The sequence below is a fragment of the Cyanistes caeruleus genome, chromosome 17, assembly GCF_971803275.1.
Source record: "Cyanistes caeruleus chromosome 17, bCyaCae1.hap1.1, whole genome shotgun sequence".
NCBI classification, from domain to species: domain Eukaryota; kingdom Metazoa; phylum Chordata; class Aves; order Passeriformes; family Paridae; genus Cyanistes; species Cyanistes caeruleus.
This window is the reverse complement of record NC_141717.1, coordinates 14,681,508-14,695,891: the sequence shown is the minus strand read 5'-3', so window position 1 is coordinate 14,695,891 and position 14,384 is coordinate 14,681,508. Positions and strand designations below refer to the sequence as shown.

Sequence of the window (14,384 nt, the reverse complement as noted above, 5' to 3'; positions counted from 1 at the left end):
CCTGAGCTCCTCCAGCCACCTGGCCCTCCACATTGTCCCCTCCACTTGGAGCTGGAGCTTGCCCACGATCAAATTCTTGCCCCTAATGCTCCTCTGAGCCCTTCCAAGGCATCCTGTGCCCTGTGGTGCCTCCAGCTCCCAGGCAATGCCAGAGGCTCAGTCATGGAGTATGTCGAGCTGGGACACACAAGGATCATTGATCCAACTCCTGGCCCTGCACAGACACCCCAGCAATCCCACAACAGTCCCTGAGAGCATTGTCCAAACACTCCTGGAGCTCTGGCAGCCTCGGGGCTGTGACCATTCCCTGGGGAGCCTGGGCAGTGCCAGCACCTCTGGGGAAGAACCTTTTCCTCATAACCAACACCTAAACCCCCCTGACGTGAAATGGCTCTGAAATCCCAGTTTCTGCAGCACAGCAGGACATCACTGTGTAACATTAAAACGGCAAAGGTAACACACCACCGTGCCCTGCTGCCCCCTCATCAGCAGCTCCACCAGCTGCTCAGCCTGTAGTGACCACCAGCCCCCCAGAGCAAAGCCCAAAACCCAGCAAAACCCAAACCCAGTTCCTCTTTCAGCCTGAGGGAGGAAGAGAGGGGAGGAAGGAAGATGACGAATCTGCATTTCAGATGCTGGAAGGAACACGGTGTAGAAACAAATATTTTACAGGATTTTGCCAAATGCTTTTGCTTGCTGCTGCATCTTGTGCCAAACACACCTACATGGGGAGGGTTTTTATTACCTGTGCTAATGTTAGTGCCTGACATCATCAGCCCTGTCAGAGCAACGCTGTTCCTTTGCCATCAGCTTCACAGGGAGGGGGCTCAGGTCCCCATTTTCCTGGGGATCTCAAATTCTTCCTTTGAAGCAAATGCTGTTTCCAGCTCTACAGGAATACTTCAAGAGAAAGCAGTGCCTTGGCTTTCTATTTAAGATGCAGAATTGCCCTCCTAGGAGTGCTGCATTTGCTAAGGGAGCAGAAAGCGAGAGCACACATCTTGGAGCAAACCCCTGGGCAGTGTTCCTCTAACACAGGCCAGATCCTGCTCTCATTTACACACAGATATCTGGAGTGAAATTCACTGAAATTACCCTGGATTGCCACAGCTGTGTCAGAAATCACAACCCAACACAGCCCCTGGGAGGAATTCATCACTTTTATTGTGGCTTCCTAAAAAATAAAAAAATCTGCACTCGGTTTTTCCTCTTGCCTTGCACAGGTGAAAAATCTCCACTCAGTACAAGAGCCCTGACAGGGCTCTGCCACCAGACTGCAGCTTTATTCAGCTTGGTTTTCCAAGTGGATACAGGAAACACAGGGACAGGCAAGGCCACGTGTGTGGATTCTCCCGTGTATCCTCTGAGTCTCATTTCAGCCCCAGCTGATGACAGGCTGGGCAGAGTTTTCACAGCTATTTAATTAGCAAACATTTCCTGCAGATACTCAGCTGAGGAGAGAGGTCAGAGCAATGAGGGACAGCCCAACCCTGCATGAGACTTCAGAGAATCCACACAGACCTAAAGGAAGAAAAGGCAGCAGTGGAGAGTGTGGAATAAATCAGAGTGACAGCGGGGCTGGGGACTCTGGGGGGACTCCGGAGTGCAGGAAAGGGCAGCGTGGAGCATCCAGGGATCCGCAGCTGCACCTGCATCCGTCCGGCCACACACACAGAGCCCTTCAGTGCTCCATCTCCCCTCCGCTTCCTCCCTCTTGTCCTGCCCGTCTGGGCCCTGAATGGAGGCTTCAGGAGGAGCACAGTGCCCGGATTCTCTCTGGCCTTTCGTGGCGCATCCGGAGCTCCGCTCCAGCGGCCCCTCCGCCTCCTGCGCTGCCCGGGATGTGGCACCGTGCACATCCCCAGCGAGGGAACCTCCTCTTCCTCCTCCTCCCTCCGTGTCCCCACGGCTGTCACCATCTGCCCTGGCACTGCCCAAACTCCTGCCACGCACGGTTCCTTCTCCCACCAGCAGCTCAGCCAAAACACCTCAGCCTCAGGTCACCACAGCCCTGAGAGATGTCACCTGGACATGTCCCCCACAGCCCTGGGAGATGTCACCTGGACATGTCCCCCACAGCCCTGGGAGCTGTCACCTGGGCATGTCCTCCCCTCCAGCAGCCCTGCAAGGAGGGGACACCTCCCCAAAGCCCCCCCAAGGCAGCAGGGTGGATTCAGAGCCGAAGGAGGAACCAGGGCCGCTCTTGCCACACTTCCAGAGGAAGGCGTGACGTGAGCTGTGGCTTAATTGGTTATTAATAACTTCTTTGTTAACCAGCCAGCCCTAAGGAGGAACAGAAATTTGACTAGCCCTGTGGAGAGCTCAGTCACCCATCATTCACAATTTCTCCCCACGTTTATTTTTTCGCTCCCGGGAATCGCAGCTCCCCCCGGGTGACTCACGGCGGTGACAGCACGGTCCCCTCACCTACGCACGCGGCACAGGCTGCTGGGGTGGGGTTTTCTTTTTAATTCCTAGAAAAATAACAGATGCTCCTGTTGAGGGGGAGATTCTTGGACTCCGTTCAGGCCCCAGGCTGTGCCTGGATGTGACCAAATTCCCGGCTCCCCTCAAACAAGCCCTGGGGGAGCCTCGGAGCTCCCCTGCCCATGGGTGGTTACTCCACCAGCCGAGGCTGAGGAGCCTCCCCCCATGGCAAACACAGACAGCAAACAGCCTCCACACCCAAACCCCACACCTCCTGCCCGCCTGCTTTGGAACTTCCCGTTAAAGGGACCCTTTTCATTTGTGTCCCGTGCGAATCACGGCGGTGCCGTGACCCCCTGTGCTGACAGAACGCAGCACGGGGGTGTTTTCCAGCTTCAGGGGTCTGGGAATGGCTTCTGAGGACCCTCCAGAGCTGGCAGAGCATTCCCCACTCCCATCCATGCTGCAGCACCAGCCTACCTAGGAAACTTTAGCACGGGGACCTCGCCCTCTCCACAGCCAAGGATGAAGATTAGAGGCCAGACGCAGCTGCTCATCCCAGGAGTGGCCATCAGACATTTCCACAGCAGGATTCAGCAGAAAACATTCCTCCCACAGCTTAAAGCAGAGCCTGACCCGCATGAGGGCACCCAGCAGGTCCCAGAGTTACCCCCAGGTGTGTTGGTGACCACAGTGAGGCCCCAGGACACCACAGCCATGGAGCACACGAGACCTGCTGCCAGCTGGGCACCGAGTGCCTGCTCCAGGTGGATCTGGACAGCTCCAGCCTCTCCTGGTGACAGGGAAGGAGCAGCCACCATACAGAAGGACAGCTCACCTCTTCTCTTGGTGCATCCCAGGGAGCAGCAGGATCTCAGGAGTAGATCCAAGGCACAGCCACAAGGCAGAACACTCCCTCCTCAGCGGCCCAAACCCAAGAAATGCCCTCCACATCCTTTTATAGGGCCCAGGGAGGCAAATAACTTCCAGCTATGCTGGCCCTGATGATTAATTCGTTAATGGTTCACACCTCTGTAAACGATCCTGGCCTGAGCCCCCATGCCAGCCACTGACAGTGACCTCATCCTGCAGCCCAAAACAGAGTCCTGGGAACTCCCAGGAGGCCCCCACTGTTTGTTCCCCTGAGACTGCTCTGTCTGGGCTCTCCCTCCTCACCAAAACTGTGTTTGGCCCTTTCCCAGGAGGCCAATCCCAGCCCCATCCAAGGCTGGATCCCTCTCCAAGGGGATGACCCCATCAGTGATCCTTTCTTGTAGGTTTGGGGTTGAACTCCACACATGAGGTTTCATGTCTTCTAGTCCTTTTCCAGATCCATTTTTGGGACCAAAAGCAGAAAGTGAGGTCCCCCCACCAGCTCCTTGCCCTCAGGCTTCTCCCATGAGAGCACAGTCCCACTTCCCAACCCACCTACACCACCAGCAAGCAGGGCCTGCTCTGATTTACCAGCCCAAAAACCCCAGCACCAGCCCCAGCCTCCCATGCTGACCCTGAGGAGATGCAGCTCCACGTCTGGAGACCACCAGCACCTTGAGGAGCCTTTCACGGCCACACTGGACCCAGGTTCTGCTCCTCCTGGAAATGTTTTCCTGCAGGTGCTGTGAGGTCCAGAGGGGTCTGATCCTCTGTCCTCAGCTTCACCAGGGTGTAAATTGTAAACAGGGACACAAGTTCCTCAGTGTGGGCTGAGAAGTTGGGTTACACGCAAGATCCGGCACTCAGGAGTCACTGACACGGCCTCTGCTGTGGGGGAAAGTGCTGAGGCTCAGATCCCGTCTGGGGGTCCTGACATGGCCTTTTCTAGCCCAGGATGTCACCTCCTCCCTGTGCAGGGCCTCAGTGGGCTCCTGCTTCCTCCAGAGGCATCTGGATCCCCATCCCAGCTAGAGCCTGGATCCTGCAGGATTGATCCACATCCCCATCCCAGCTAGAGCCTGGATCCTGCAGGATTGATCCACATCCCCATCCCAGGCAGGAGCCTGGATCCTGCAGGATTGATCCACATCCCCATCCCAGGCAGGAGCCTGGATCCTGCAGGATTGATCCACATCCCCATCCCAGCTAGAGCCTGGATCCTGCAGGATTGATCCACATCCCCATCCCAGGCAGGAGCCTGGATCCTGCAGGATTGATCCACATCCCCATCCCAGGCAGGAGCCTGGATCCCGGCTGTGCTGCATTCCCAGCTCCCAGTGCCATCCCTGGGAGCAAAGCCCTGGCTCTGCACAGAGCCAGCTCGCCTTGCCCAGCCCTGCACCAGCCAGGCCCAGCTCAAAGCCCCTCGGGGGGCAAAGCCAGGCTTGAGACACCCCCTCCCCTCCCATGGGCAGAGCGAAGGGTCACTGAGGTCCTCAAGGGGCCGCAGAGGAGCCCGGAGCAGTGTCCAAAGCTCCCCAGGCTGCAGAGGAAGGGGAAGAAGCTCCCCTCCCTCCTCTTCCTCCCTCCCTCGTGGGGATTTTGCAGCCAGGTAAACACAGGATGTTGATGAAACAGGGCTGGGCAGATTGGGCAAGCCGGGAGTCAGCAGGAGCTCCAGGCAGCTCCCAAGGCCTGGAATAACCCTGTGGCTGGGAAAGGGCAATGCTGGAGCCCCTGGCACCTTCCTCTACCTGTCCCGGGGTCATGGAACTCCCCTGCTCGCAGGGAGGGGCAGCGTGGGCTGGTGGCCAAAGCCAGGGCAGGGTGGGCTCCCATGCTCTGCTCCGAGCCCTCGGGTGATCCGTGGGATCCCTTGGGATCGCCTTGCAGGCTGAGCTGAACTCCAAAGCTCGAGCTTTGACACCCAACAGCAACCGTGTGGCACTGGGGACGTGCAGGGCACAGGGCTGAGGGGACAGATCCCCCAGGATCCCCCCAGGATCCCCCCAGGATTCCCCCAGGATCCCCCCAGGATCCCCCCAGGATTCCCCAGGATCCCCCCAGGATTCCCCAGGATTCCCCCAGGATCCCTCCAGGATCCCCCCAGGATTCCCCCAGGATCCCCCCAGGATTCCCCAGGATCCCCCCAGGATCCCCCCAGGATCTCCCCAGGATTCCCCCAGGATTCCCCAGGATCCCCCCAGGATTCCCCAGGATTCCCCCAGGATCCCCCCAGGATCCCACCAGGATTCCCCAGGATCCCCCCAGGATCCCCCCAGGATTCCCCAGGATTCCCCAGGATCCCCCCCAGGATCCCCCCAGGATTCCCCCAGGATCCCCCCCTGCTCACGGCTGGCACAGTGGGATGGGGCACCCGGGGACCCTCCGGACGCTGCAGGGTTCGGCTCCTGGGGGGTCACACACTGCTCGGGGACCAGCCCGGCCTCTCCTGGGGTGCAGGTGCTGCTGTCACCCCCAGTGGAGCGAGGGAAGGGGTTTGATGGAGGAGGTGACAGAGATGTCAGAGGGGCTGCCTGCTTCATTAGAGCCGCAGTGGAGGGGCAGGTCCCCGGTGTCCCCAATGTCCCCGCTGTCCCAGTGTCCGCGGTGTCCCCAATGTCCCCGCTGTCCCAGTGTCCGCGGTGTCCCCAATGTCCCCGCTGTCCCTTGGGGCACTGCTGCCATCTGCTGGCAGGATCCCATCCTGCTCCGGTCCTGAGCCTGGCCGCCGCACCCGGCCCGGGGACCCTCTGTGACCCCACTGTCCTGTGCCCCCTCCCAGGCACTCTGGCACCACGTGTGGCTCCAGCCCGGACACCCCAAGGTGCCCCCAAATCCTCCCTGCTGCCCCAGGAAGCCAAACCCCAGAACTGCTCCCGGTGTCCCCCCTGGCACAGCTGGTTGTCACCCCAATAACCTGGGCTGCAGCTTTCTCCCACAGCAACCCCTTCCAGTGCCCTGACACCTCCCTGCCCTGCTGTTCTCGTGTGGGATGGCCTGGAGCAGCCTCTGTGACAATGTCACAGTGTCTGCTGGAGCAGGGACAGGATCAGGCCCTTGGCCGCAGCGGTGGTGGAACAGCGGCTCTGCTGGGCTGCTTTCCCCAGGGAACAGCCAGCTCCATCCTCCCCAAGGCTGCTGAGGGGCAGAGGGAGCTCATCCCAAGATGATTTCCTGCTGCATTCCCATTCCCTGGGTCTCTCCAGGACGCGGGGATTTGCTGAATCCCATCCTCCGTGTGACAGCCGAGCACATCGGAGCCTCTTCCCACGGCCTCCCTGACCCTCCTGGCCTTCTCCGTGTCCCCTGGGACCAGCAGAGGTTATCCCAATGCTTATCCCAGGATAAGCAGTGGGGATTGTGCCTCTCTGGACACCCAGCACCTCCCTCTCCGCTTCCCACGGGCACTGGAAGTGGCCTCAGTGGGGTGTTACGGGGCATTTGCTTTTTAGAAGCATTTGGGAAGTGGGAACAAGGTTTGGGAGAGGCGAATCGCCGAGCCCATGTCCCCACAGTGGCCCTACAAGCGCCGTGGCTCATCCCACCCCGGGCAGATGGCAGCAGCATCCTGCTCCTCGCTGGAAAATGCCCAAATCCACGGGCAGGGACTGCGCTGCAGCTGTCCCTGCTTTAATTCCTCGCAGCAAAGCGAGGCAGTGTCTGGCGGATTTTCCATGCGCTCCATGCCCCAGCCCACACACAGGAAGGCTGAACAGCTCCGGAGACCTTCCCGCTGGGAATGCTCCCCAGCAGCGAGCCCTGCAGACTCAGTGCCTGACGCCCACGGGAGCAGCGGGAAGTTTTAGTGCTCAGTTTTAGTCTAAAAGGGATTTTTTTATTTATTTTTTTATTATTATTATTATTATTCCCTAAGCCCTGCAGAAGAAAACTGGAAAAAAAAATCAACCCCCGCAAGGGGCCACAGCCCAAAGAGGCACTATCAGTTGTGCTGAAAGCTCGCTGTTCAGAGCTGAGCCACGGAGTTCTCGCTCTGAATTCCAAAGAAACCAGGTGTGCGCATCCACCCACCTCCCTCCGCCTCCGCCGTTCCCACCCGCCGCGATTTTCTTGCTTCTGGAACAGCCATTCCCACCAAGCCCCCTCTTGGCAGCTCAACCAGAGACTCCCCCACCAGCGCTGCCTGTGCTCTCCAAAATCTCCAAGCAGATCTTCCCCAGATCCTCAACCCGTGCCCAGCCCTTCTCCGTCCCGTTCCCATCCCGACCCCGCTGCCCGCCACTCACCGCGGAGGAAACGCCGAATCCTTCTGCCATCCTTTGGCACATGGATGCCCTGGCAGCCGGCTGGGGCTGGCTCCCCCCGCCCCCGCCGCACATCTGGGCAGCTGTGGCCGCGGCAGGCCCCGCGCTCTGCCCCGGCAGCGCTGACATCAGCGCGGTTTCCTGCCCTCCACCGCCGCACCGGCTGCGCAGAGCCCCGCGACAGCCCCGGGACAGCCCCGGGACAGCCCCGGGACAGCCCCGGGACAGCCCCGGGACAGCCCCGGGACAGCCCCGGGACAGCCCCGGGACAGCCCCGGGACAGCCCCCAGAGCCCCCAGAGCCATGGAGGCGGTGGCCCTGTACAGCTTCCAGGCGACGGAGCAGGATGAGCTGCCCTTCCAGAAAGGGGACACCCTGAAGGTACAGGGGGGACCAGGGGTGGGGTTGGGTGCTGTTGCTTTTGGAGAGGACAGAGTGGGCACACGGTGACACCGGTGCTTTCTTTGTCCCTGATTTTAACGCTTCTGGGGCTTTCTGTGGGGTATAAGGAGCCAGCCTCGAGGATTTGGGAGGGTGGAGTAGCATTCCCTGCTCGCCTGTGCCGCCAGGGATGGACTCCCGCAGCTGGGACATGGCATGTGGCCTCCCTGGCTACCAAGTGCCACCAGCTGTGCTCTGTGGCAGCCCCTCGGGGCTGGGACACGTTTTCCCTGTCTGGGAAGCACTGGAGGTCACAGGGATGCAGCAGCAGGGAACAGGCGCCCACCCACCCACTCAGGCACTGCCGTTGGGGTGGGCTCTTAGATGGCACCTGGGAATCCCAAAAAAACCTCCAGGAGGGCTCAGAACACGGCTGGGAGACAGCAGCCCTGCGATGGGCCTGAGGACACCCCTCCCTGCCCATCTGCTCATCCCTCTCGCGCTCCTCCCGCACCCCTGGCACCCTGGAGCCCCTCGGGGAGGGTTAGGGGTAGGGTTAGGGTTGGGAACCCAGAGCCCCAAAGCCTCCATGCCATCCCTGCCCCTCGGCGTGTTTTCCCCGTGCCCTGACCCGGGGTTTACGGATCCTGTTTTCACAGCTGTGCCGGCCCCGGGCCCCTGCGTGGGAGGCTGGAAAATGTTGTCACACGGAAGCGGTGTCAGCACCCACTGCCACCATCCCCGGGTGGCCTGGCTGCTCCAGGGACAGATTTCACCCTCTTCCCCGGGCAGGGGTTTAGGACAACACCAGGCTCTGTGACCCCAAAATCCCCAGAGTGTGTGGGAACTGTCAGAGCCCCCCTTTTCCCCCAGGGGATGCTTGGTGGGTGTTGTGGGGTCTGGGGCAGCAATGGGGTCCCACTCAGCCCCTCTCCCAGGGGAATGGCAGCCAGGCTGACACCTCCCTGCTCCTCTCCCACCTCAGATCCTCAACATGGAAGATGACCAGAACTGGTACAAGGCTGAGCTGTTCGGCTGCGAGGGCTTTGTCCCCAAAAACTACATCAAGGTCAAGCCACACCCGTAAGTCCCATCCCACCAGCCAGGCAACAATCCCAATTCCCAAAGCTCTGCCGCGAGCCAGGGTAGTCCCACACGTGGGGAAACTGAGTCACAGAGATGGGGTCTGCCTGCCGGCTGAGTTTGCCGGTGCCACCACAGCCCGAGGGGACAGCAGCACACCCATGTACCCCCAAAAATCCGACCCTCACACCGAGCTGCCTCTAAATAAATGATAATTGGGGAGTAACAAAGCGTTACGGGATTACGACTGCATTAAACACAATCCTATTACCGCGCTATTAAAGCCCAGCCTAATCCATCCCTGATTGAACCTGTGTTTTATGTATCCTTAGCCCCTGGTAAATCACATTTAAATGCCAGAGCGAACGCGTGGGCTCGGGGCAGCCCGGGGCGCATCCCACTGCTTCTCCAGCTTGGGATAACAACCGGGATGGGCGAGACAAAACCTCTTCCATGCAGCACCTGGAGGGCTGGCTCTGTGCTAAACTCCGTGGCTGATCATTCACCGGGCAGTTTTTACGGTAGCAGAGAATCTTCCCGGCGCACGGAGCTGAAATACCCCGGCCCAGCCTCGGCAGGGGTGGGACGCGGGGACTCCGCTCCTGGGACTCCCTCGGGCAGGAGGGGTTTGTGCTGGCACCGAGGCTTTTCTGCTCTCCACCTGGAGGGGCCAGGGGAGGGGACAGGCGGCGGAGCGAGGCCCGAGGTGACAGCCCCGGTGACAGGATGCGGTCGCGGCTGTCGGTGACGCTCGCCCCGCTCGGAGGGGGCAGAGCGCCCGCAGCACCCTGCGGTGCCCCCCGAAAACAGCGGGATGAACCAGGAGGGGGAAAGGAAGGGAGGAACGGCCGGGGGAGGGTCCCAGCCCTGTGAGGAGCCCGATGGAGGCCCCGCTCCCGGCGGCACCGGGAATCTCGGTGCCTCCACCCCGCAGGGTGCCGGGGTGACGCCGGGGGTGCCCGAGTGGCTCAGCCCGGTGTCCCCCGCAGGTGGTACGCGGGCAGGATCTCCCGGCACCTGGCAGAGGAGCGGCTGCTCCAGTGCGATCACCTGGGAGCCTTCCTGATCCGCGACAGAGAGAGCGCCCCGGGAGAGTTCTCCCTCTCCGTCAAGTGAGTGCCTTTGGGACAGGAGGAGGGGAAGGGGTCCCCGCAAGCCCCCGCTTTGGGAACCGAGACATTGGGCCCTCCTCGTGTGTGCTGGGCAAGGGCTGAGCACCCTGCCCTGTCCTGGCCACCTCGGAGCCGTGTCCCAAACACATCCAGCACAGCCTCGCACAGACCTTCCCCTCCTTCCTCGCCTCCATCCCCGCTGCTTCTGCTCCCCGCACCGCTGCCTCGCTTGGGGTCCCTCGCAGGGACACCCCTAAACACAACCCTGTGGGTGATGATGGGGCTGGGGCCGAGCTGCACGCACAGCCCGGGGACACGGGAACAGAGCCCGGAGCATCCCCAGGGATGAAGGGCTGGAGCATCCCCGGGGATGAAGGGCTGGAGCATCCCCGGGGATGAAGGGCTGGAGCATCCCCAGGGATGAAGGGCTGGAGGATCCACAGGGATGAAGGGCTGGAGCATCCCCGGGGATGAAGGGCTGGAGCATCCCCGGGGATGAAGGGCTGGAGCATCCCCGGGGATGAAGGGCTGGAGGATCCACAGGGATGAAGGGCTGGAGCATCCCCAGGGATGAAGGGCTGCAGCATCCCCGGGGATGAAGGGCTGGAGCATCCCCAGGGATGAAGGGCTGGAGCATCCCCAGGGATGAAGGGCTGGAGGATCCACAGGGATGAAGGGCTGGAGCATCCCCGGGGATGAAGGGTTGGAGCATCCCCAGGGATGAAGGGTTGGAGCATCCCCGGGGATGAAGGGTTGGAGCATCCCCAGGGATGAAGGGTTGGAGCATCCCCGGGGATGAAGGGCTGGAGCATCCCCGGGGATGAAGGGCTGGAGCATCCCCAGGGATGAAGAGCTGCAGCATCCCCGGGAGTTCAGCACTGGCTGTACATCGGGTAGAGCCTGTCCCCGGGTATCTCACCCCTTCCGTGCCCCGGCCAGGGGAGCAGGGGGCGGCCCCAGGCCAGGCAGGCACTTTCTCACCCTTTTAATCCCTAATTGAACGTTTCGGGAGCTTCTTGCCGCTAATGAAAGGGAGCCGCGCTCTGCCGTGCGTCACCAGCAGCGCGGCCGGGTCCTGCCCCTGCCTCTGGGCACTGTGGGCACCCCAACCTCTCACCCCAGGCACACCCTGTGGGGTGACAGCAAGGGAAATCCTGCCTGCCCCATCCTCCTGCAGCGCGGGGGTCCCCAGGAGCACAATCCCAGCCTCTGCAGCCTCCTGGCGTGTGGAGACCCGCAGTCTCACCACGCCTCCCTCAGATGTGGCCCTGGACAAAGCCACCTGCCCTCCACGTGGCTGGCACGCTGCCACCCCCGAGCCCCGCCGTGCCAGGGCCTGCACCCAGCTCTGGCTGCCCGTGGGGTGAGGTGTAGCAGGGCTCAGCTGTGGGTCCTCACTGCAGGGCCAGGAATGACCCCAGTCACCCCCACCATGGCAGGAAGGGTGCAGAGAGACCCATGGGCTCACCCCGACCTTGCCAGCACCCCCAGGCTTTACCCACCTCAGGGGATGCTGCCAGGATGTCCCCAGGGTGACCCCCATCCTCCTCCTGCAGCTACGGGAAGAACGTCCAGCACTTCAAGGTGCTCAGGGAGAGCAACGGCAAATATTTCCTCTGGGAGGAAAAGTTCAACTCCCTCAACAAGCTGGTGGATTTCTACAGGATGACCACGGTTGCCAAAGAGCAGCAGATTTTCCTGTGGGACAAGGACCAGACCCAGGAGGTACCACCATGGATGGGGCCACGGGTCCCAAACCCCTGTGTGAGCCCCCTCAGTGTCCCTGCAGAGGGGGACAGGGACATCCCTGGCTGGCCCTTAGCCTTTGGCTCGAGGGGTGAGGAGCAGGAGAGGGTGCAGCAGCCTGAGACAGGCAGTGCAGCAGGGAGGAAGAGCTCCTGGAGCAGCTCAGCGGGGCAGGGCAGGGCACACATCGCTGTCCCTGGGGCCAGGGGTGATGCCCAGGGCAGGGGGCACAGCCAAACAGCAAAGCCCTGGGGCAGTCCTTGTGGAGGTGGCAAAACTGGACTTTGGGAGCTGGGATGGGGAAGGCTCCAGCACCTGGAAGAACCTGGGAAGGAGAGGAGCTGCCTCCAAGGGTCCCCTGGGCACCCGCCTTGGGTGTACTTGCAGCAAGAACAGGGAGCCTAGTGCCCTGGGGTGTTCCCCTGCAGCTGGGATCGTCCCCAGCACTCCACTCCTCCCTTTTCTAGCTTCTGTCTCTTCTAAGCAGGCATCCCCAGGCTCGTCCCCATCCCGTGGTGGCACAGTGTCCCCATCACCCTGAGTGCCCAGGCAGTGCCACCCACGCTGGGGGTTGGCAGATGGGGACCCCTCTCCTCCTGCCAACCCCTGCCCTCGGCTTCCCTGCAGGTGAAGAGACCCCGATTTGTGCAAGCCCAGTTTGATTTCTCTGCCCAGGAGGGCTCCCAGCTGTCCTTCCTCCGTGGGGACATCATTGAGGTCCTGGACTGCCCCGACCCCGGCTGGTGGTGGGGGAAGATCTACGGCCGCGTTGGGCTCTTCCCCCGGCGCTGCGTCCACCCCGTCCGCCAGTGACCATCACCGCTGGTGACCTCACTCAGCCGGTGTCCTCACTCACCAGGGCTGCCTCGTGCCTGTCCTGAGTGTCCACTCACCCCTGAGTGTCCCCAGGATGGTGCCTGGCCCTTGTGAAACCTCAGCTGTGGCTCCCCTGTTCCCCAGGGCTCCGTGACCCCCAGGGATGGGGCTGGCAGCGCCGCTGCCCAGGGAGGGAGTGGGGAGTGTTCAACCACGGCCATAAAAACTTTTCCAGAGCCACAATCCAGTGGGATGAGAGCAACAGAGGGGGTGAGGCCAATACCCCAAACTTCGGCTCCTCTCCAAAGCCCCAGCTCCAGGGAGGGCTGCAGGCAGCCAGGACACAAACAGGATCCACAACTCCACGGAGGAATTCCAGGACTCAGGGTACCAGGGAAGGCTGATCCAGGGGGATTCCATGCAGCAGGTGCTGTTCAGAGCTGCGATTTGTGGCACTTTTTTATATTCTTTTTTATTTAGGGCAGGTAAAATGTGTCTGGGCGTTGCCTTCGAGTGTGGCTGCTCCTTTTCCAGCACTGCCAAGGTGGTCCCGTCCCTCCATTCAGGCAGGTGCTGCTTCACTGTGGCTTTGCTTCCCTGCAGCCCCCATTTCCCCACCCCAATGCCTGTCCCAGACCCCTCCCAGGGGTTTTCTGTCCCCACAAATGCCCCCCACACCTCGCACCCTCTGGGATGCGCTCAGGGAATGCAGTGCTCAGAACACCCAGCTCGCTGCACCAGTGGATTTGCCACCCCACAATCAAAGCCCTTCCTAAAGGAAGCTTCCAGCCCAAACCATGATCCCAGGATGGGGCATCCCCACCCTGGTGGGTGCGGGGGCGCTTGGGACCCCCTGAAAACTACTCGGGACCCAACCCACCTTTCTCCACGCTGAGGAAAACCTCAAACTTAAGGCTTAAACAGCTTTTTTCCCTCTCCCAAGCACATTTCCTCGGCTCTATCCCTACTAATCACCCGACACTGAGGAAGTCGCAGCAGCGACTCCCGCCTCGGGCGGGCAAAGCCCTTCGCAAACATTCATTATCCATCCTGGGGAAAGCTGTCCTGCCGTGTCACACCCTTGTCACCCGCAGCCAAGCCAGTGCCAGGGAGGGGCTAAACAGGCCCTGAGACAAGGGGGCCAAAGCGGGACCCCCATTCCCCGGGATCGCTGCGCATCCCCTTCCCACCCTCTGGAGGCGGAGGATGCCAAGGAACCGCCGCTGCTGCAGCCGCTGGTGCGGCCGAACCTCCGCACAGCCCAGCCCAGCCGAGCCCTGACCCAGATTCGCTGTTTGTTGTTGTCTGCCCGGCCGGGGACGCTGCTGGCCCCGCGGCGGTGCCGGGACATCAATTCCCCAGCGCTGACTGCGCCGCCCCGAGCGGGCTCCGCGGGCACTGCCGGGGCTCGGTACCGGCACCGGCACCGGCACTGACACTGACACTGACACCGACACCGGCACTGACACCGGCACTGACACCGGCACTGACACCGGCACTGACACCGGCACTGACACTGACACCGGCACCGGCACTGACACCGGCACCGGCACCGGCACTGACACTGACACCGGCACCGGCACCGACACCGGCACTGACACCGGCACTGACACCGGCACCGGCACTGGCACTGACACTGACACCGGCACCGGCACTGACACCGGCACTGACACTGACACTG

At 61.6% G+C, this 14,384-nt stretch overlaps 2 protein-coding genes across 5 annotated transcripts in view; one reads left to right on the top strand and one right to left on the bottom strand.

Annotated features, from left to right (window-relative positions):
- EPN2 (epsin 2) overlaps nucleotides 1-7,763 on the bottom strand; it is a 56,377-nt gene extending 48,614 nt beyond the window's left edge. Inside the window, exon 1 of one of the 4 annotated variants that reach the window (XM_086854943.1) lies at nucleotides 7,548-7,763. The gene's annotated coding sequence lies outside the window, so the exon portion shown is untranslated. Of the gene's footprint in view, nucleotides 1-3,265; nucleotides 3,380-7,547 lie in introns of those variants that run through there. The other 3 variants (XM_086854951.1, XM_086854934.1, XM_086854938.1) reach the window with 3 other exon arrangements.
- GRAP (GRB2 related adaptor protein) lies at nucleotides 7,641-13,213 on the top strand. Its single transcript, XM_086854954.1, has 6 exons — nucleotides 7,641-7,792; nucleotides 7,849-7,946; nucleotides 8,932-9,029; nucleotides 10,019-10,141; nucleotides 11,698-11,866; nucleotides 12,515-13,213. The coding sequence occupies exons 2-6, from the start codon at nucleotides 7,869-7,871 to the stop codon at nucleotides 12,698-12,700; spliced, it is 654 nt and encodes a 217-aa protein (XP_086711080.1). The 5' UTR covers nucleotides 7,641-7,792; nucleotides 7,849-7,868; the 3' UTR covers nucleotides 12,701-13,213.
- Nucleotides 13,214-14,384: the final 1,171 nt, after the last annotated feature.

Bases quoted from the DNA above. Each gene is read 5' to 3' on its own strand.
- GRAP (XM_086854954.1), top strand. From the start codon at position 7,869: ATGGAGGCGGTGGCCCTGTACAGCTTCCAGGCGACGGAGCAGGATGAG. The intron at 9,030-10,018 runs GTAAGTCCCATC...TGTCCCCCGCAG, and splicing joins ATCAAGGTCAAGCCACACCC to GTGGTACGCGGGCAGGATCT. The intron at 11,867-12,514 runs GTACCACCATGG...GCTTCCCTGCAG, and splicing joins ACAAGGACCAGACCCAGGAG to GTGAAGAGACCCCGATTTGT.